This window comes from Lissotriton vulgaris, chromosome 6 (genome assembly GCF_964263255.1).
Source record: "Lissotriton vulgaris chromosome 6, aLisVul1.2, whole genome shotgun sequence".
Taxonomy (NCBI): domain Eukaryota; kingdom Metazoa; phylum Chordata; class Amphibia; order Caudata; family Salamandridae; genus Lissotriton; species Lissotriton vulgaris.
This window is the reverse complement of record NC_141694.1, coordinates 652,847,904-652,871,591: the sequence shown is the minus strand read 5'-3', so window position 1 is coordinate 652,871,591 and position 23,688 is coordinate 652,847,904. Positions and strand designations below refer to the sequence as shown.

General features: G+C 41.8%; 1 protein-coding gene across 1 annotated transcript in view; it reads right to left on the bottom strand.

Moving 5' to 3' along the window:
* Positions 1–1,052: 1,052 nt before the first annotated feature.
* Positions 1,053–23,688, bottom strand: part of GABRR2 (gamma-aminobutyric acid type A receptor subunit rho2) — a 441,060-nt gene continuing 418,424 nt past the window's right edge. The window contains exons 7-9 of the mRNA XM_086926659.1: positions 21,816–21,968; positions 9,328–9,524; positions 1,053–1,459 (exon numbers count right to left, since the gene is read on the bottom strand). Of these exons, the coding sequence (XP_086782785.1) occupies positions 1,148–1,459; positions 9,328–9,524; positions 21,816–21,968 (662 nt within the window). The 3' untranslated portion in view covers positions 1,053–1,147. The remainder of the gene's footprint in view (positions 1,460–9,327; positions 9,525–21,815; positions 21,969–23,688) is intronic.

Genomic DNA, 23,688 nt, shown 5'->3' with positions numbered 1-23,688 from the left:
TTACTAAAGAAAACTGGTATCACAACAATAACATCTTTAGAAAGACTAACACAGACTAAATATATTGCCACAAAGACTGTGGCAGAATTACTCAAGGTTTGGACCAGTGCAAATATACATTGAACCAGCACACACGCAAAACAGCCCAATTTACATAGACCACAGTTTCATCAACATGTCTGGAGCCGTGTACATGAGTTTGGGATGCATATATCAAATTCAAAGCTTATGCAAGTGGATAGCAGCTGCACAGGACTCGTGTGGTGTAGCTTTGCCTGGTCCACCAGCATAACTTCCATTCATCGATACCAGAGGAGAGCAGTTGTAGAGAAATGTAGGCGATCTTAGAAATTTTGTTACACTACTTTTCTTTCCAATTGTGATTGTCGACTCATAATTTTTAATACCACAAGTAGAGGTTCCCTGAGATGAGATGTTAACGTTCATGGTTGATTATGTGCGGTGATCTGTTTGAAAATCATTTTTCATACGTTTCATGTGTGTGTGTTTGTCAATTTCACATCTTTTTAACAACAACTTTAAATCTTCTACTTTGCTACACATATTCCAGTACTCACAAACTACAGCTGAATGAATTGGCAGTAGTATGGGGGTTCCCCATTTTATTAACATAGGGTCCCACATCCGCCACAGCTGATGGTTACCCCCATGATCCTAGTTGATGGGGGCCTCCAGCCCACTGTCATCTTCCACCTATAAACGAGTTTTGGATGTGAGGGGGACCCATACACGTACTTGGCAGGGCCCTCTCCTCAAATATATAGTTATGCCACTGCTCAGAGGTAGTCTTTGTCAGTGGACCTTGCATCAGAACAACGTGCCAACACAGCACCGGAACCTAAAAAAAAGTTTCTGAGAAGTCTGATCAATGAAACCCCTGCTACACTACATAGAACAACATGAAGGAAGCACTTCCGTAAGAACCAGAAACTGTACATGACCAAAAAGTGAAATGAAAATGCCAGGTAGAGCCTGAATCATAAAGCCTTTTCTAGCAACTAAAGTTTGTGCGCTTCATGGCTCTTCTGAAGAGAAGGCTTGGATTGCAATTTGACCATCCAAAATGTCAGTAAAAAAACAAGCGAGCTCTCAAAATTGACTCTGTTGATCAGTCTTTTCTTCCTTTCTAGCAAAAAACACACCAGTATATCAAATTAAAAAATATATATGAGGCTGGGAAAATTAATCTTGAGTAGTTATCGATGGCGTGAGTGTTCTGCATGATTCGCAGACCCATGGGGCCTTTTAGTCTCCTCTTGCGTGCCGAGTTGGATTCATTGTTCACCCCCATGTGCACCACAATCTTGTCATGTCTCTCCACATCATCACTTATAATCTGGTTCCGTGTGTAACCAGCCAGGCTGTTTGTATCTGACTCACCGTACGTCCCATCCAGCAACATAGTCTTTGTGTGAGGTAAGCCACAAGTGCAGGGAAACTAGGAAGAAAACAGAGAACAAAGGCGCTGAAAAGATTACAGGAAGAGCAAGGTTCATAACATTGTCAGGGATGAAAACAGTCCTCAGCTACTCATAACTTAGAAAATGATCACAATAGTGGCCACATCTAAGATAATCACACAGTGGTCACACCTTGCCGAATTACTAGTAAGATACGTCACAAAATTGAGGGATTCCAAAATATCATGCCCAGAATACTTAGTAATACAATATCTTGAGGGTACATATATTACTGTATTACTATTCTAAACTTCACATCTAGGTACCTTGAATGTATGTATACATTCAGGATACATAGATGAGGAGTTTAGAATGTAAATAAAATTATACTTACCTTCATGATTTTATGGCAGTCTATATTCTGTATACAATATTTTGGCTAGACAATATTTTAATTCTATACTGTAGTTGAACACCAACCACCCCTATGCATAAGATGGGATTACTAACAGGACTGTCAGGAAAAGGTTTATCATAATAAGATTTCTCCACAAAACTAATGTAATGACATAACAATTGCTGCAGTAAGTGCCCAATGACATAAAGGACATACTGAAAGTTAAACATCTCCACAACTTGGTATGAACTATCATTCAAAGAGCAGTTTAAATATGTTATGGATTTTTAATAATTTTCTTTCCAAACCTCAGTGTATGCGTTTTTCAAAATACATGGTTTCTATCTAGTATGCACTTCCCATTTTGGGTTCCACACTCAAGGAAAATCTTGTGTTTTTCTTGCAAAGTGACCTTCTTCAAAGTGGCGAGAGGAGACCCTCTGAATTGAGTACTGTGATAGGCTGCACTTCAGGAAGCTACTTCCTGGGTACTCGTGAGCCTTGCTTTCTGCAAACAAGAACTGAGTACTCTTACTTTTTTTAAAGTGAATGCAATTTGATTTAACACAGTAGAACTGTATACATATGTAACTACATATTTGATTTACAAAAAACCTCGAAGGGCCTGATTTACGAAATATGCATTTTATGCATGTGTATGGTAATGACCTGCAATCCTTGGGCTAAATCTTAAGGACTCAGGGCCTAATTAAGAGCACGGCGGTACTGGGCCCACTGTACCTGTGGGTGGCAGTCTGATTGTTGCTTTCGCGTTGGGTCTCTTGCCTGATTACGATGGTGGCGGTGGGACAGCCAAAGACCGAGGCCACCGCCAGGATCCCACGGTGGTTGGAAAGCAGGTGGGATTCACTGCGTTGCCTATGCTGGCACCGCTGACCAGATTGCAACCTACCTTTCCTCCAAGCATTTTAGGCGGGCCGCCATGATATGCTTGGTGTAAAGGCATGTAAAGAGGCCCCCAATAGGGTCCTCGGGCTAATCTGACAATGGGGGTGCATTGGGGAGGCTCATGATTTGCCCTATCAAAAGTGCACAGTCGTGAGTGCACTGTGTGGCATGCAAGACATGTTACGTGCTACAATGTGCATGGAAGTGCTAGACTCAGTCACCGCAGTGGTCTGCTGTTTAGGCTCCCCTATGAGCCAAACATTCCTGCTGCCTAGACGCCGCCCCTGCACTGCCAGCCCTAGATTACTGTTGTAATCTGGCAGGTGGGAATGTCGACGACTTGGTGTTCTTCCTAGGACCGCCACTTCGTTGGTCCAGAAGGAAGACCACCAATGCCATAATAAGACCCTCTGAGTCTGACTGCATGATCAAATTATATCAGGAACTGTGCTGCACCAAGAGATTCCCCAACTGTTTCCTTGAAAGACATGCACGCAGTATTAGTACTTTTTCTATGTTTAATCCTTAATCTATTTCCTTCCTAAATGTTATTCCCTAGGGCATTGTAATATCAGCCTGGCCACTTTGGACTATTGAATCAATTTATATTCTTCTTTATGTTTGTTGGATTTATCATGAGTGTTTTTGTATTTTGATATTAATATTAAAAAAATGAGTTCTTGTTGAAAATAACATGTACTTTAGGTAACAGGCTGTGAAGCAATCTTTAGTTGAGGGCTGCAGAGGAATCATTAATTCAGGTTATCTGCATTTGCCCTAATTTGATTGAGCTCCGGATATTCTGGATAAAACCAATATTTAGACGCTTAAATATCAGAACTTGTAACACAGCAGTGTAAGCCAGCCTGAAGAGTGCTTCTGGCCAGCTTACCTCAGGGTTGCTGATATCAAGTTGGTCTTGGTAGAACTGTGCAGCATGGCTAATAAACGGCAGCCAGAAGGCCGGCATCCATTAGCTATTAAATTCTCATAGACAATTTTCATATTTTGCCTATAATGGCATAATGCCTATTATGTCATGTGAGACCTATTTTCGCTTTCTTTTTTCTTGTTTTTTTATTTTAAATAATGTATGAATGGATGCTCATTTGTTTTCTAGTCGTAAGATAAACAACGTTGCATGTTGTTATTAAGGCATTGCAGAATCCACCTTCCTTTCTAAATGTAAGAGTGGGTTTCGTTTTAGCACATTGTACTTTTTGACTAATGTGGATCAGTTTCAGTTTAAATTAAGGCATATGTGAAGCAAAGTTGCATATTGTTATATAGACTGCATAAGAGACATTATCTATTTCTAAATGCACGAGTGGCTCCTCAAGGACAGCAGAATCCCTTTTTTAAATCTAAGATGGCCACTTTCTTCACCATTCTAAGATGGAATGGTGAAAAAAAAAATGGAGGTTTTTCTACTTTTTTCCTTTTTCTTCCCAAACCGAGATGGTGGTTATCCTTTTCCTGTTGCGTCACTTCCTGTCCTTGGTTATTTACGGGGCTGGAATTCTCATTTTTCTGGTGCTGCAACACTCTTCTCTCCTGCTGGTGTCTCTTCGCTCCTGTTAGTGTCTTCACTCATGTTGGTGTCTCTTCGCTCCTGTTGATATCTATTTGTTCTTTTGGTGACACTTTGCTCCAGTTTCGTATTTGTTCCTGTGCGTTCCTTCTTCCACAATTCTCCTCTTCTTCAGGTCTGTCGTCGCCTTGCTGACTATCCTCTTTGATGTATCCTGTTGCCTGGATTCTGGAGTCATCACTTCCATCCGAGGTTTTTACCTTCGGGGACTCCTTCAGGAAGGCAATGTCTGCCCTGACGTTGAATTCTCAGCGGTACTGTGGCTACCAGAAAGGGTCGCCCCTACCTCGGACAGACCAGAACCCTCAAGACCCATAACCAGGAAACACCTTTACACCTAAAGGTTAGAAGAAAGAGTTCCAAACCTGACATTGACCAGCGAGTGTTCTCACAGAAACTCCAACACAGCAAAGTTTTTACCCTGCCTGTGTTCAAAGGTGGCAAAGTGATCTAGACAGGGTTTTTCCAACTGCAAGAAGATACTCTGAGACACCTCTGAATTTAAACACCATTCGTGATATGACAGATGCTGGTGGCTTAGCGCACCGGCTCTGGCATTCAAGTACGACCCCATTTCAACCATCTTGTTGCAATACCACACAATGGTGGTGTTGGCCATGAGAATCAGCACCTGCTGCCCCTCAATTGGCACAGGAGGGCCTTCAGTGGCAGATGAAGCACAAGCATCTCGAACAGACTGATATGAAACTGGGCTTCCATCAAGGTTCTTTGATCTTCACCTTCCCCAGATATCCTCCACAACTCAATACTGATGTGTCTGCCACCACTGTCAGCTCTGGGTGTGGAAGAGAGAGCGTATGTCTCAAGACTAAGTGCAATTGTTCAACCACTACTACAGAGCATGAGCCATCTCTTTAGAAATCCAGATGGTACCCAATAGGTTTCCTCGATGCCGAGCCCACTGGAACTTAAGAGTCCATTGCAGAGCCTGCATGTGCTACCTGGCGTAATTGACCAGAAAGATGCAGGAGTCTGAGAGGCCAAGAAGCCACTCTCTTCGAGATTCAGGACCGAGGCTAAAACATTGAGATCATAGCCCGAATGTCCTGGGCTTGTTGCAGTGGAGGGAAGGCCTCAAACTGCATTAGATATAGGTTAATTCCAATAAATGTCAGCCATTGCGAAGGAATCAGGTGCGACTTTGGATCCTTAATTGTGACCTTTAACAATGTCAGGAGGATTGCATCTGAAGGATGGTCTACGGTTGACTGTGATGAGTCAGCCTTCACCAGACAGTTGTTGAGGTAGGGTAAAACTGGCATCCACCACCTTCAATGGTTTGCCTTAAGCACCAGCATCACTTTTATGAACACTCAACGGTGCTCGTGAAGCCAAATGGGAGCACTGCAAACTTAGTCAACTGTAAACCACAGGTAACATCTGTGGGTCTGCAGGACGGGTATATGAAAATGCACATCCCGCAAGTCCAAGGACAACATCCAATCTCCTAAATCTATAGCAGAACTGAGCTAGCATTAGCATTTTTAATTTGTCCTTCTGCGCGAAAGCAGTCAGAGGTTGAGTCCAAAATAGGCCTGAGGCCTCTGTACTTTTTTGGCAAAAGGAAATAGCAAGAGTAACAGCGCTCTCCTCTTTACAATTCCGGAACCTTCTCAAATGCACCTTTGGAGAGCAATACTTACACCTCCTGCAACAGAATGGAGAGGTGCTTCTCTGAAAGTCGGTCAGATATGGGAGGAAGATTTATCAGAGTAAAAAGAAAGGGCAGGGCATAGCTATGCTCAAAGATTTGTATTACCCATCTCATAGACCTGATGTATCACAGCCATGAGAAAATACTGACTCATGTCCCCCAGAGGATGGGTGTGCACAACCTAGGGCAATCTAGAGAGGCTAAGTGGGTGTTGCTGAAGGGACAGGCACTGGGACGACTAGTTCTCCTCCTGACCTGGACGTCAACTGCCAGAGCCATGTCCTCAACCTTGAAAGGACTGAGGTGACTGCTGTAGAGTTAGGGTGACTGCTTCTGTCTATATACCAAGGCCTTGAATAGCCTCTGACTTTCCTGAACTGATGAGGGAAATGCTTGCCAAGGGTTAAAAGACCCAGGAAGTGTACCTTGGCTATACTCCCCTTAAAACTTTCCTGGCCAGGCTCATCTTTTTCACCAAACAGACGTGAGCCATCAAAGGGCATATGCATAAAAAAGGTGTGTGCGTCTTTAGAAATTCCTGTTGACCAGTAGTATCTAAGCTAGCATGTATCACACATTTGGCTGTGTCCTAATCATTATGATTTGTTTGAGCCAGAGAAGCCCTTCTGTCTTCCTGGACTACAAGCAAGATCTCACTGGCAATGTCTTAGAGGGCATGCATATGATGCCCCAACAAACAGAAAGCATTGACCAATCTCATTGTGGGCTAGCCAAGGAGAACAATTTTTTACCTGATGCTTCAATCCTTTTGGACTCCCTGCCCGGAGAAATCATAGGGAATGAATTGGGGTTCACCTTTCTGGTTGAAACCCAAATCACCTGACTCTCTGGGATAGAGTGTTTAGTGAGAAAATCAGGCGGGCCATGAACATGTCTGTTGCTGTCTGGCCACCTGCCCACTCAACGGTGTGCAAGAACAGGGCTTTGACCAAGTAACCATCAAGGTATCAGTGAAGGAAACATTAAAAGGAAGCAAGGGCTCAGACGTGGCCGTTCTAGGTTGCATAGTTTCCATAAGAACATTAGTCTTGGTCTCATCTGAAGGCAACTGTGATGTTGGTTGAGATAGGGCTGAAGTCATTTAAGAGTAAAATATCAGAATCAGCATCTGATCCACTTCCAGCACCGATGGCACTGGTACCAGCGTCAGTGAGGAATGACCCAGTGCAGGCCCTAGAGACTGAGTAGATATATGAACTGGAGTCATTATGGGGCCCGGAGCAGGACCTAAGGGGTCAGATGGTGCCAGGGAAGGACCGGCCTGCATGCACCTGACTGGAGGCCCCTGGGGATACTTGGTGATCGAAGGCTCCAAAAATCTGCAGCATGGCCTCTTTGAGGACCTCGGTCTGTGACAGCATCCCCAATGGCCTGTGAAGCTGGGGACACCATGGGGTATGTGGCTCTGCATCTGGTGACCCTGAGGGGGACCGCCTGACATTGTGACTCCCTCATGCCTTCTACTTGGTTACAGAGTGGCAGGATGGGGTTCAATCCTGCTTCAAATGTATGTTTTCATTTGAACTTAGATTTACCCGAGGACTTCGATAGCAGAGTTGAACTCTTGCGGGAATGGCAGTGGGAGCAAAAACAAATCTGTGCCGGTGACCTGGAGCGGGAGCAGGACTTTCATGAGGGTCTCAACTTCGTCTCATGTTTGGTGATGTACAACTTTGCTACTAAGACTCGGATCACCTTTGGGTGAATGAGGGCACACTTATTGCACAACTCCAAATCGTGTCCTAAGCCCAAACACCAGAGTCAGACCTTGTGCTGGTCTTTGACCAACTTCTGTTTGTTACAGTCACAGTATAGAATGAAACCTGTAACTTTAGAAAGGGACATTATTGCCTAGCACATTGTTGTTCATTTAAGGAGTCATTGAAAGGCTAACAAATTTAGGGAGCAGATCATCGGATCCGCAGAGGAAAGCACTGAAAGAAAGGAACTGATGTCAGTCCCCATTGGTGGTGCTTATATTCGGGCCACTCTGTCACTTCCGGGGCGTATGGAGCCTGATGTGGGACCACACAGCACCACCTAGAGGTGCATGAGAGCATTGCTGGAAAATGGTTCCGGATCCAGTCTTGTTCCTTCCTGAGGAGTATTCCAAGGTGATGAATCTGCACTTAGAAAACTGTCTTTGCCCATTCTTCTTATAATGTCTTTAGAGCTCTCAACCAGGCAAAATGCAAATGCTGAGTAAAACAGTAAAAGAGGTCTGCTGTAGTGAAAAAAGAGATATCTACATTTGGCAAGGATGGCAAAGATCCAAAGCAATGTGTTGTTCAATAACTCAGCTCCTTGGAGTGCGTATTGTTCGTTTTGTTTCATATAGTTTAATAACTCATAACAGTGAATTAAAACCAGCCAAGTGGGAAAAAAAAGTTATTCATCTACAGTCTCACATAAATATTACAGTCACACATATATTATCATCATCATCATCATAATGTTTATTCGATTTTATAGATAAAAATCACAAAATACAGCTAATTTAAAAACAACATACAGAATATCAGTATCATTGTCATTCATATTTCAAAACTCCAACCAGAAAGCGTACAAGAAAATAGCAGGTAAGAGGTGAATTCAGCAGCGGTAAAAAACAGTAAGGCTGGCCTAACTTGGTTATAATAGAGCTGTAATAGAATTGGGCGTATCCAGTTGTGACGCAGGTAACTATATTTTGGGCAGAACATAACCACATGTAAAGTGTCATTGATCGAAGTATTGTCGCAGTTGCACGGGGAAAGATGTGAGTGTTTAAAACAACCCTGGTTAAAAGGCACAAGACGGTGAAGTAAATGTAACCTAAAATAGGTCAACAAACGGTGTTGATTGCAAGATATATCCCAGGTCAGATAAGGTTCAATATTACTAACTGTTTTCACCAATAGCGCTTGTCGCATAGAATGTTTTGTTAGAGCAACATCTTTGCGTTATGACCTGAGCTTGTCCATAAGTGCAGATTCAACCCATTTTTCATCTGCGAGAGTTATGCTTGTGGTGTTAACAAACATATCCGGCCTCCCTATAGCCTGCAAGCTACGTGCCACATACGCCAGCAATTGGATCTGTAGGGGATTGTCTAAATGTATATTACCTCAATAGGTGTGACCAGTCACCATTAAACGCTGATACCATTTGTGAGCAAGGACACAAAAAAAACATTTGTCAGAGTTTTGCCATTTTTCCAGCTCCTTGAAAAGCACCTTTTATGTTTCCAAGTTGCTAAAGGCTTATATTATAATGTGACATTGGACCAAGCATCATAAGTCAGACTTTGCTAATAGCTGTATTTATTCCTTACCTTCTCTCTCAGTTTCCTCTCTTTCCATTCTTGAACGGTGGTCAGGTAGTTCACTGCAGCGTATTCCAACACAGAAAGGAAAACAAAAACAAAACTGATCCAGAGGTATATATCCACAGCTTTGATGTAGGATACCCGCGGCATGGAGGCGTTCACACCCGTGATGATTGTAGACATGGTCAGTACAGTAGTTATACCTGAGTTGGGAAAATACGAAGTAGATCTTTTAACAATCATGTAAGAAGCATTGTGCAATTATCTAAACCAATACGCTCTGCATGCATAAACAGCAAGTGACACCTACAACATGCTTCTGTCATTAAGGTATGAAGAGCCCAGTTTTTGCGTCCTTAATAACTTTGTCCCCTGTGACCAATTCACACAAAAGATATGGGAAACAGCCTTCCCGATTCAGGTCAATAGCAAGCCAACTGTGGTGCTCCTTGCTCAAACCGCTCATGAGTTAAGCGGGTGCCCATAAAAGTGTTACTTTTGAATTAAAAAAAATGTCTCCATAGCAGACTGTGGTTTGAAACCACTGGATAAGAGTCATTCAAATTTGAATGGCATGGAGGCCTATCATTTGATGCCTTTGTTAAGTGGGGTAGATTTTTATCTGGTTGTTCCTGATATATACGAGGAAAAGGCTGTGGAGAGATGAAATAAAAAAAGGAACTTCTACCTCTGCCCCGGGTTCTGCTCCGTCTAGGGGTAACACCTTTAGTCTAGCCTATCAAGCATGTTTCCTCCTGGGCCTTGCAAGCACCAGGAAAGAGACTCTATAATACACCCTCTTCCGTATTCATGGATAGAGAGTTTTATTGTAATTCTTCCCTGGCACCAGCCTTTATAATGCCACCATGCACAAGGTCTGAAGTGCAATTTGTATTCTGAATTAAGGCAGAGCACTACTGCTCTGGTGACATCCCACCAAAAACCTTGGACAAAAGGTGGGGAAAATTTGCACATCACATCTGCCCTTGTCCTCCCTGCACACCCTTGATCAAGGTGGGTAATGAGCAAGATAAAGGGTCACCACCACCCTGGGTAAGGTAAGAGGACTATAGAGACCCTAGACCAGAAATGATTAGAAAGGACCAATGCTCCACTTTGTGCAAAGCAGGGTGAGGGGCAAAAGAAAATGAGTGAAGAATTGCTTCTGTTTTAATTCAAGCTGATGTTTGTGAAACAAAACAGCAAGGGGCAGTGGCAGCTGCATGGCTCCATCCAATTTTTAAGGATGAAGCACAATTGCCCAGTCCCGTGGTTTGCAAATTGTGAACAGAGTACTGGGAAAGCCCTGATCTACTGGAGTCCTTTACGCTGCTCGATTTGCAGGCACCAGAGGTGCAGGCTAGCTCAGTGCTACTTTATCCCCTTTACTTGTAATGCGCCTCTCACCCATTGGCAAGGTGGAAGAGGGAGAAGGGTATACACTATCCCCACCTTTGAGCAAGTTGGGGTGGCTAAAAAACTACACCTGTTCCGCTGAGCCAGGAGGGGAGGAAGCAAAGGGACACCCTCTGCCCTTGGCCAAAGCAGTAGAGGAGTAGATATACTCCCCACTCTCTGGAAGGGAGGGAGAGTTCGGGCCACACACACACTGGTCTTTTCTTAGGCAAGGCAAGGGCAGATTAAAAAGGATGCCCCACTATTGTTCAAGGCAGGGGCCGTCAATAATCACCTGCACATCTGCCCTGTGGATCCATTTTTAAAAAATTGCAATTGAAAACAACTGTTCTCATTTTGTTTTAAAGAGTACACTTCACCAATTTTTCACTTTTTATCCCTCCCGCAGACATCAGGAGAGATGAACAGCAAAAACACTAGCCCCCCTAATTGTTGGGCAAGGTGGAACGGACGACAAGGGAATACATATACAAATCTCTTCTGCAAGGCAGGGTAGCCTGAGGGGTGAAAATTGAAAATACCCTGTCCACCTTTCAGCAAGGTAGGATGAATTCACCACATTCTTGTCACTGGGCAAGGCAGGGGTGCACAATAAAAATCAACACACTGCCCCTGGCCAAAATGGCGGGTTAAAGGCAGGAAATACCCCAAAACCATTGATTATGGTGCCAGGAAAATAAAGCCCACTCCTCCATGATTTTATTACATGATCAGCTATGATGACCACTACCGGAGACCTGTGTATACAATCAGAAACACTAGCACCCACCAGCAAATACTCAATCATTCACACAGACAATTAGATGCGCACACAGCATCTGACATCCACACACCCACCATGATACACCAACCCCCATCATCACTCACACACCCATCAGATGTTCACCCACTTAAATCAGATGCTGACATGTCTACCATCAGATGATGACACACCCACCATCCGATGATGAGATACATAATTGCATGCCTATGCACACAACATATAATAAGGTATTGTGCATTTGCATACACACCGTCCTCCCTCATCTTTCATGTTCACAGCACTCCTCGGATCTTACAGAGAGTTTTAGGCCAAGGCACAGGCGGATATTTTAACCGGGTCCTGGATACAAAAGCCCTACAGGTGTCTTACTGTGGGCTTCATTTGATATGTTCCTTGACGTTTTCTAAGCGGTCTTGTGCATTATTTTCACTACATTTTATTGCCTTATGCCTAGCTCCACTTGAGGTGTCTTTCAGGGCCTTAAATTACATTACAGAGTTGGATCTCTGTCACCCAAGTTATTGTTTAGGGTCTTTCATTGCTCTTAAGGACCCAGTTACAGATGACATCCAAGGCACCCAGAGGTGCCTTAATACTACCACAGTTCTTACACTAGAAAATCTTTCCCCTTAAGTGTATCCGATTGCCTACAAAGGCCACAAAGGTTGTTAGTGCAGGGTATCTTCCAATGCACCAATCTTGATCTTTCAGAGGATGTTAGATGTAGCCCTGAGCATCTTCATCAGTCATTTTTTGTTCAAAGTTGTTGGATGCTTCATTTGATTGTATGAGAACTCTGCTTGAAATTTTGTCTTGGACAATTTTTTGGGTCATGTCACTAAATGTTTCTCAATAATACACGTCTTTTTTCCTTCACCCTTTGTTTTTGTTTTTAAACAGCTTCCCTGTCAGGGGTACCAGGACCCCTGTGGTGACCTTTGGGGGCCTGCCTCAAGCTCTCACAGTCTGAAGGGCACACCTACTATTCTTATTACTGGCTTTTAGAGGAACGTTATCTTTGAGGTACCTCTCAGGGTCCTAGAATGGTTTCTCCTCATGTCCTCTAAGAATTCCTCAGCTAGGAAATGTTGCCAGGGTACCTTTTCTCCAAAATGTAGGAAATGATTGACTATGACATATGGAGAATTAATCTGGGACACGTTTACTGGAGAACTTGCATTATGTTATGAGTTTAACATTTTTGAGAATACATTTTATAATGCGATTAAATTAGATACATATGAGGAGGATTTGTTTCATTGTTTGCTCATATTTTTTGGCATAACATTTTTACAGTTGGCAAAAAATGGCACTGAAATTTAGAATCTTGATTGTTGTCATGCTTTGTTAGATGGGAATGATCACTTTAAGAATATGTGTTCTCTTTAAAAATAACATTCCTGTCCAAAGTAATGTATTTTAAGACCTTTCATTGTACGGAAGTAAGGCCAGATAGGTTTGTCATATGTGTCATGTCCTCCCACATCAATAAACGAAGCTAGGAGGTTTCGCCAAGACTATACACAGACATTGCTAAGATAAGTTAACCAATGTACATAGAAAATTATAACTTTTTGAAAAACTTAGAACATGTTTTACTATGTGGTTCAATCCTACCTCAAAGATGCATTTAGTAGAAGTGCTAGTATAGAAGGAATTAATCTTTTTGCAAAATGTGGTGCACAGGGATGGTGTCAGGGTGAGTGAACTCAACTTCTTTGAGCAAGCTATTGCTAGGCATTTTATCCGTCCCTATTCATTATATGAATCTCCTTTTTTCAGATATCAGTGTATTTCTGAATCAATTATATCAAAATAGATGTTATTTAATATGATCTAGCAGCAGAATTGCAATTTTTTGGAAGGAAAAAAGAAAAAGCAACATGGTTGGACAACATGAGTAGAAAAAGGTTTCCATGTATGTAAACATACAATGTTAACTTAGGGCCTGATTTAGATCTTAGCGGATGATATTCTCTGTCCCACTGGTGACGGATATCCCATCTGCCAAATTAGGATATAATGGGATTCATATTTTGGCGGGGGTATATCCGTCACCGTTGTGACAAAGTAGCCCATCCGCCAATATCTAAATCAGACCCTTAGTCTTTGAGCCTTCCTGCCCAGTGTACATCTAAGATCACAGCTAGGAAACAAATTACCTTTTGTTCTGTTTTTGGAGAATATAAACCTTCAGAAGCATGCTATAAGAAGTTGCATATTCTACTATTTTCTGGTCAACATGAAACTAAGGAGTCGAACTAAAGATTTGATTCCAAATAAACACGTCTCTTAAAATGGAAAATTCTTGGCTGTTTCAAATTATAGCCAACTGAAACCTTGCGTAATTATAAATTCATGATATATACAGCATCCAGCAATTTAGGGACAAAATCAGGGCATATTATGAACTCATCAGAATAATTAGAAATAGACTTTAAGCCAATATATTAGTAATTAAACACAATGTTATGTTAACAAATCGCAAGTTACTTAATTTGTTGACACACTTTTACCCAGATCCTGTCCCTGAGAATGATGAAGGTAGATGCCAACTAGGTGTTTAAACATGATCAGGAAAACTAAAGCCGAGAAGCCAGAGAAATGCATTTGTAAAGCCTTTAGGAAAGACAAATGATTATCAATGAAGCGAAAATTGAAAGAAGATTGTTTCTGTTCCTAGCTGCCAGGAAAAAGAGCACCCTCTTGAGTGGGCACAATGTATCCTGCGCATTGCAAGAAGCAGATGAGGAGATGATAGTAGAGTACAAGCAGCAGCGGAGTGAGAAAGCTTTCATTGAAGATGTATGGAAACTGCGAAATGAAAGGCATGATGGACCTGAGGGTCTCCAATTTTAATTTGAAAGGGACTGGAAGCCAATGGAGGGAAGAAAGATTGGGAGAGGTGTGACTCCTACAAGAGAGAAAGAAAATATCCCAAACTGCAGCCTTTTTGACACAAGAGAGTCAAGCCATAGAAGCCACAAGTAAACCAGGATAAAATGAATTGTAGTAATCTACACAGGAAAGGATTACCACCTGGTCCAACCATCTGACAAGCTGAGAAACGCATAAATTAAATGATTTTATGTAGAAGTCGAATGTGATAAAAGCAGAACTAGGAGAGTTGGTTGATCTGCGAGAAGAAAGAGATCGGTCAAAACTAAATCCAAATTTCTAACAAAAGCTACAGGAGAAGTAACTGGAGCAAGATCTTCATTTGTGGAAAATTACCTATAATCTCTGTCTTGTAAGTGTTTATTTGGGGGGACTTTACTAGCATCAGACAGACTACAGCAGTGAGGCAGGAGACTAGAACTGCTCAAGACACTGCCACTGCCAAGTTCAGGTGAACCAGGATCTGTGTGCCATCAGCATAGGTCAAGAATGTAAGGCAAAATGATCGTACAAGCTTTGCCAGAAGGACAATTCAGATGTTGATCAATCTAGGACTGATGGCAGAGCACTGGGGAACTACGTGCAAATAGGCATACAAGACGATCTGAATGGAGGGGTCAAGACAGTATGGCACCTAACAGTTAGACCGCAGGCACTAACAGTAACGGCTTGGGTGTGAACACCAACTGGAAAGATACAAGTAAGTCAAATTTGATCTGACAGTTTATCAACAGCTGCAGGTCAAGAATTTAGTGAAATCCTAATCAACCCTTCACCTCAAATCATCCAAAATTGAGACTAGAACGACTCATTATTATGAAGTGATAAAAAACGTTAGGATCTAACACATTTAACCCCATGCATGCGGTGCACCTTTCCCGCTGTGTGCTGAAGAATGCAGAATCCCATTGTTCATGATGAGCTCAGCTCGTCATGAACACACGACCAGTGTGCTGCATGACGAGCTGAGCTCGTCATGAGCAGCGAAGGGGTTAAAGGCTTCAGGGAACTCATAGATTTGACTATGGATTTCTTTTTCAAAGAAAATAGAATGGGAAGATTAATATAGAATAACAGTCGTTAAAGTTTGCCAGATCAGCTGTGGGTTAATTAACAGAGGAACAGCCTTCACCTTCTTCCAAGTGAGGTAGCAGTTGCGTTTGAAATAGAAGGATTACAAAGGTCTTGGACTATAGGTCCTATCACATTGGTATTTTTTTTTAAAGATAATCATGGCATCACTCCAGAGAAGTACTCGAATTGATGGGCAAAATGTCACATTTTCTAGGGATGAAGATGAAAAAGAGCACAAAAAATGTCCATCAGAAATTGCAGAGAATTACTTAAATGTTGATAGAATGTGCAATGGTGAGGTCTCAAGAGAGAGCAATGTGTTACATGTATTTGCAATTTTGTCATGAAAATACTGAGATAGATTGTCACAGAAGTATTAAGAAGCTTTAACTATATTATTAATGCATGTAAGATTCACCAGAGAATTTTAAATGTCAAATATTTACCTGGTGTTATTAGGCCGACGACTCAATAAGTGTGGCTTAGAACGCTGCTTGTGTAACCCAAAAGTTTTTATTTGCAGCCCCTAAGGATGGAACTACATTGTACACCCTTGGAGGGAGAGAAGCCTCTAGGCTATGCATTCTCAGTTTATTTACAGCTGCATTTGAGATTGCCTAGATCTTGGTTAAACCCATGGGCAGAAGTCAGATGAAGGTGGCCAATTATTGATTTGAAAGGAATTAGTGGGTCTAGACAATCTGAAACCACAGAGTTAGTCTGTATTACTGCCTCAGACAAAGATAAACTTGAGTGAGGTTAGGGTCCTCTAATTCAAATGGATTTACTTTGGCTCGTGGTCTTTTAGTAATCAGGACAGAAGATGTTGAAATTAGTGTGATCTCATAGGGCTGAGAAACAAACAAACAACAAAACTCTTTGAATGGGTACATTATATATTAAAAGAGAATAAATTAGGTCTAGTCCATGTTTGATGATTCTCACATATAAGGACAGTCTATAAATTCCCACTGGTTTTAACCAAGGTTAGGAGGTATGTTACCCCAAAGTAAGGTAAGGTACTAGAATGTTGAGTACTTAATAGCATGCTATCAAAATATTGTAGCAAAAATATTAATGACAACAATATTGACATGGTATGTATAAAGAGTTAGGTATAGGTTTACCACTCTTAACTCCACTTATATGTACCCTGATGATGTATGTCTTTTTAAGTACACAGATGTAGAATTAAGACTAGTACATATGTACTTACCAATGTATTCCTGAATCCACAATATTTTATTTTTTGCTATTTTGACTACGATTTTTTTGTAGCACATTTTTCTTGTAGTCGATATTCTTATATACAAGTCAAATTAGGGCTTCCATGATCAATAATTGTTACAGTATTCTATTACCAACTTCAAGATAGTGCACAAGAACAATATGACTCTCATTACATCACTGGTCTCTGTGAATACTTAATGAACAACCATGCCAAAAAAAATATCCGATTTGAAAACCCAGTCACCATATTTTACTAGTTCATCTAAAATCTAATGGGAGTAGTGGGAAACGCATACAAGGTGGGGCACAGAGAACACACACTACAAAAAATACGTACAAGATTTGAAATGATCAGCATACCCAGGAAAACAAAATCCAGAGATGCGCCTACAAAACCCTTAAGAATATAGGCTCTTTATAAGAAGATCTATAACAAATAGCTAATACAAATACTTAAACAATATAAAGAAGAAAAAAATATCCTCTGTTAACCATCCCAGAAAATAGGAAAAGCTGTGTTAAATCCCATCTAACTTGATAAGGGAGACCCAGTTAAACAAAATAACCTAAAGTGTTGTCCTTTAAATGTGGACATGCTCTTTACAAAACAACGTTTGTAGGTCTCGCCTAGCTATCGCGTAAGCGATCCTATGCGAGATATTAAGTAAGGGCTTTTAAAAGTGCTCTCAAAGGATGCAGGCGGATCGGGTACAGTGCATGGGCGCCGGGCACGGGCACCATTTATCAGCATGCGTGATCACTTTCGCAGCCGCTTTGATGTTCTCAGTGACCCGCGCAACCACTGAGAACATCAAAGTGGACGCGAAAGTGATCACACACAGCCTGTACTGCTTCCTTCCCAAGTGTTGCTTCCCACTACTTCACTAAAATCGCATACCCTTCATCGCCAATGAATACTATCCCATTGTCGTATAATTATTGTAACCCGTGTATGGGACGAGGCTACACCCCACACTAGTCTAATGACGCAAATTTACTCCATAGCACATCTAAGCCTCAGCGTGACCATAATTCTGAACTTCCCAAATGTCACACTTTTCTGCTGTATTCCCATCAAACGTATCAAAATCTCCGTTCGCGTCTTTCCTTCAAATTCACCAAACGTATAACTTGAGTTAAGTTTTCTAGTAAACTTCAGTGATACGTGTCGTGAGAACACAAAGCCAGATTACAACGTCTCGCCATGCTACACTCCGGTGCCTCAGCACCGCACTTGCTACTTAAAACCGATGCGGCGCGGGCTCTCCGACCACAGCTCAAACGATTCCGGGGGACAATAGGGGCGTGGGGTTTTTCTGGAATCAATACAGTGCAATGAAGGGGATTCTTACAGCTGCATTGACTTTAACAATCCAAGATGCATTGTTTGCCAAGGCTTTCTGCAGGCACATTTAATCCTTTGAGTACCACAGCAGAATGAGAGAGGTTTTTTATTTACTTTCCTCGCTGACAGTTTACCTTTAACTATTATTTTTTAAACTTTAGGTTTTGTTTTGTCGAAATAACTATAACGAAGACCCGTTGCCACGCTGGAATTGTGATGTTCTTCTGAGAAGTTATATTTGTGTTACTATATTTTTTTTAACCATTTCCACTCGAATGATTAGGGTGCGTTGGCAAATCTGAGACCAGAAGCAATAGTGTGACATCACGCTCTAATCCCACCTTCTGTGAGGATGAAATTGTGTTCTTTACGTGATCTCCAGCTGGTTTTTGCTTGTTGTTTTGGTCAAGAGATGCAATAACCTCCAGTCGAAATGCCAGCAATGCGATCCCTCCCCCCGCTCCATGAATGGACTGTATGTTACTCACACTGCCACAGCTGCTGGAGTGATCTTTGACCCCTCGGTAGACATACTTGGTGTGATAATGGCCCCTCAACTCCCTCCCCCCTTGAGCTCAGCCATTATTCACATCCCAGACACAAAGCATCACTCACTACTTCCTGTTTAAGTCCCCTCAGAGCCCTGCGGGGAATGGGCCTTCCCTTACCCCCTGTCTCCCACCCAGCCTACACAGAGCACTCTACCTGCATGTGGCAGGTGAAACAGCAGCACCGCCTCCCTAACGGTCAATAGGACAGCAATACGACCATCGCCACAGGTCTGCATTAACATACCAAATAATATTCAGCGGGTCGCTCCGGATAGGGCAAGATGATTTTCGGTCTTTATTTTAAATAACAAAAAATGCCCAACAAATACTTTAACCAGCTTTAGAGAGGTCGAGAGATTACTACCCCAGCTGCAAAGGCTATTGTGCACAGAGCAGGCCACTAAATATTCCAATACGATCTGTATTACCACAACCAACCAAAAAGTCAGTATTAAAGTTTGGGTTACAGAAACCGGCGCACAAATAATACTAATTTTGCAGTTTTCTATTCAACGGGCACAACTCAGCCGTTTATCCTTCGGAGGTCGGTACGATGAATAGCGTTAAGACAGACAAGGATGATAGACATCGTCAGCATTTCGAGACGTGCCACCACTTGACATAGATAGCGTACACCAATAAAGCTCACACGTAACTCCTACCAATTTACTTCATCACAAAGACACTGGAGTAAATGCATAGAATGCGCTCCAATAGGTCTTGCATTATTACAGTTTGAGCTATTGGTGTTGGTTTATTATTAGCAATGCCAGTAGCTCAACCTTTAATAATGCGAGACCCATTGCATTGCAAATGCTTGTTTCTCAACGCGATCACGCTCTCTCACTTTCTACCCATACTGGTGACTGTCTGTTCTCGGCGAGTTTATTTTCCGCTTACATACTGATCTCTGACCTTTACAGATTGGACTGCCATATTTTGGGACGATACCGTCCCGGCCACTTAGTCCTTCCAGTTTAGCACACTTTTCTGCCCATAGGAATATATCAGGCATTACGCTCCCTGCCATTTACCCATGGTCCTACTGTCACGTATTTGCTTCTTTCCCGGATGTATTCCAATTGCTGCCCACCTACATTAACGCGATCGCTGCCCACTTAAACTGTTTTTCTCAACGCGATCACGCTCCCTCACTTTCTGCCCATACTGGTGACTGGCTGTTCTCGGCGAGTTTATTTTCCACTTACACATTGATCTCTGACCTTTACAGATTGGAATACAACCTACTGGCTATAAAATGCTTCAGTTTCAGAATCTTTTGTTCAGTTGTTTGAAAAGTAAGCGTAACCAGACTTCGCATTTATCAAATTATGGATAAATGTATACATAACGGGAGTCTTTGTAAATCATTCCTTTGCTCAATTTATAATCCCTTTTCCCGGATTCTCTGCACGCGCTGCAAAATGTCTTTATCCAGGCTGGGATTTTGCTCTACAAAGCTTACGTGGCCTATTTCTCCCATGTTATGCTGAAAACTAGACTATTCGTCATACTATGTATATTGTCTAACTTGTCGATGCATTGAGTTGATTTATCTCTGTGGGTGCTTCAACACTATTATGTGAAAGATGAATGATAATCTCAATGATGACTACTACCACATCTTATGTATATATCTGTTCAGCTTGGGGCCTTTAAACAGTATGAGTGCAATTTTCTCAACTGTAATCATACAGCAGTTTTACCTTTATTAACTTATACTTGTATTTGAACCCCTCCTTCTATACTAATCCCACTTTTCCATGTGTGATGTATCGGGTGTTATTTACTTTTATATTTTTGTTTTTCACCTACCATTTATCAATGTTATACTCTCCCTACCTTCTCTCTACCTCCTTCTTACTTTCTTTCTCCCAGATCGTCATCGGTACCCATCTGCTGATATGTCCACCCTATGCAATCTCCCTTTTCTTTCATCTTTCATTTTTACAGTCAGCCTTGAGAAAGCCCTGGCCTGCTGGCCCCTGAGCGAAACATGTGTCGCTGTCCTTTACTTCTGCACATGTCTTCAAATAAAGAAGACAAGCATTGGCATAGCCAATAGATCTCGCCTTTGGGACCTTAAAAGTGTTTAGCCATGCAACAGTTGATGTTGTTGCACCAAGGATATTGTGCTACATAACTAAATACTTATAAGGTCCCAAAAGCGAGACCTATTGGCTATGTCAAGGCTTGTTATATATGGACCCTGACCGACATGCAAGTTGTATGGCATGCTTCATCATAAGGTCAACACCAGGCTGATGCTAAACACCACTCAACCACACTCACAAGGGAGCACTTGGATAGCACTGAGGGAGGCCCTGTCAGCCTCTGGGTAGCAGGAAACTCAAAAGAGTAAAAATTGCCTGGGATAAGACTCCTGAATGGGTTTACTGTGTTTAGGCCTCCCCTGGCAAGGTTTAAAACACTACTGATACCCCTGGTGCATTTAATGTGCCCCTGCATCTACTCAGTCAACATGTTACCTTCAGAATTATATTTGTCTAATTTCTTCCGTACCTCAGATCCTGCTGACAAATCCTCAAATGTTGGGAACCACTATTCTCTTTGAGAGCACCCTAATATAATTAACACCATGGTCTCACTCCTATATTCTGGCTATATTAGTTGCGCTCAGGAAAATGTCCTGCCCACTTCACGACATCGGGAGTCTATTTACCCATTAGGTAACATGAATTGGTCAAGGACCAGCTTCACATGTACTCCATGGACCCCACAAAGCCATCACACCTACTCCCCGTACCCATGGTTCCCCCATGGTTCCAGTAACCCAGTCAGATAATTAAGACAGCAACTTTGTGAAGCTGGGTCAGTCATAACACTTTTGTGCAAGCATATGTTTCTCTGGCATATATCTTAAAGTACACTGCAGTATGACATCTGTTGATTATTGGTGATTTCTTTCAACTATTTATGATACCTTCATAGGTCTGAGATGCGCTTCTCAGTCAAACCTTTGATTTATATTTATAATAGACGTATTTATACATCGTATCACAGTACTGACGTAAGCCAAACATATATTTGGTGATACAGAGAAGGCAGGTCACCTGGATCTGTTGAAATAAGGAGCAAGAGAAGTAACTGAGGTCAGTAAATAACTTTTTAAAAATTACCACTGCAGAGGGTTGTGTTCAAGATCAATTGATGCAAAGAATTGTTTTGTAAAAATTAAGTACTCATGCTGTCATACCGAGAGAAACCCTGGCAGGCACCGCTCTCCGGTCAATCCAGAAGGACACCCAAGACAGCATGACCATCAGGGTGGCCGGAAAGTAGGTCTGGAGCAGGAAGAAGAAGATGTGACGACGCAGCGTAAAGTTGATATAAAGGCGGTTGTACCATCCTAGAAAAAAGAGCCAAAAACATATTGGTCATGGTTGGGAGGGTGGTTGATAGCAGTCTGTGAGCCGACTGAGGGATTCATCAGTGAAAGGAAAAGGGACATTCCAATAAATGGGGGGGGGATTTTGCGCTATCCTTGTTATGCATAAACTTGAAGATACACAGTACTGAACAGAACTAGACTCCGAACCTACGTGTTCAATCAGAGGTTTAAAAACAATAGAGTGATGGTGGTGGTTGTGGTGGTGCTGGTGGTTGTGCAGGTATAGAGTCAGACAGACATGCTGAATCATCGCCAATGACACTGGACATAGAAGGCAGTGTTATTTTTTTGAAAATGATCAATTTAACAAAAGCCATGAAATCGGTCATCTACTTATTTCTCCTCTGAAATTTCACGAAAGACTAAATTTCAGGCTCCAGTTTGTTCTAGCGCACCAGAGTGGAGGTCCCAATAGCTCATATGAAACATTCCAGTAGCTGGTAGTGCTAAATTTTGGAAATGCATGTTTATACATGATTGGTTGTTTTCTTAAAGAAGAACCCTTGTTCTGCATGTTTGGCAAAGCTTGAGGCACACTGTTAGCAGGAAAACAACTATACAGACATTTAGCGAAGCACTTTTGCGGTAACATGAGAAAAAACACAACAGGTCCGATTCACAATTCTATTTCTATGAGTTGGTCTGTCTTTCTCCAATCGTAAGTGTTTGTTATACCTGAACATTCAGACCTGATTATCAGAGCATTTTCTGTGAGTAGGTGTACGTACTTCAGGATTAAGTGTAATTTACTCATGAATTTCCAGGAGTAAAACTTGCTTGCTCACTGTTGCCTTGAGTAAAGATGTCTGACTCCTGGAAACCAGTCAAAGAAAATGTGTTCTGCATAAAGCCTGAATATTCAAGGGTAATTCACCTGTAAGACAGGTGTAAGATACAACCTTCACAGTTTTTCAGGTGTCAAACATCATGATTTATCTGAATGTGACAAGATGGCTCAGAATGTGTGAATGAGATGCGAGGCGACACAAATTGCCCAATGCAGAAAGCTTTTCCTATGAGTAATTGTGTTTTCCCACCTATCTTACATGTGAATCACTCCTGAGTTCAGAAATAATTTAGTATGAGTGGTTGTGCCTTACTGTAAACTTAGATGTGACTTATACATTCACTTCCTGGATTAAAAGATGGTTTTCTCATGACATTAATACACAACACTTTTTTGTTTGCAAGCATGTCTAAGGGCCACATTTATCTAACTTCCATTTTTCATTCCCTAAATAGCTAATTTTAGGTAACCACTATTTAAGGAATGGTAAATGGTATGTAAGAAAAAAACGATTGCTACATAATCACAATCGGGAATTCCTACTCCATTCAGGCCCATAGGTGCAAATGGTTTTGCATTAACTAATTTATGATTACCCAATTTGTAATCGCAAATTAGGAAATGCAAAACCAAGGGTGAAGCACCCTCCAAATAAATGTGCACATGTAAAGCTCACACATGCCCTAAATGGCACTTTGAAAAACGTTTTTTTGATGCGTTTTCAAAAATTGCACATGGTTACCATCGACTTGGAGTCAATGATAATAACATTTCCTAAATGCCCAGTTTGCATTTAGGAAATGCGTGGTACATGCGCTTAGGGCATTGCAAATAGCGATTTCCTATTTGGAGTCACAATTTTAGGTAATTGCAAAAAATTGTGATTACCTA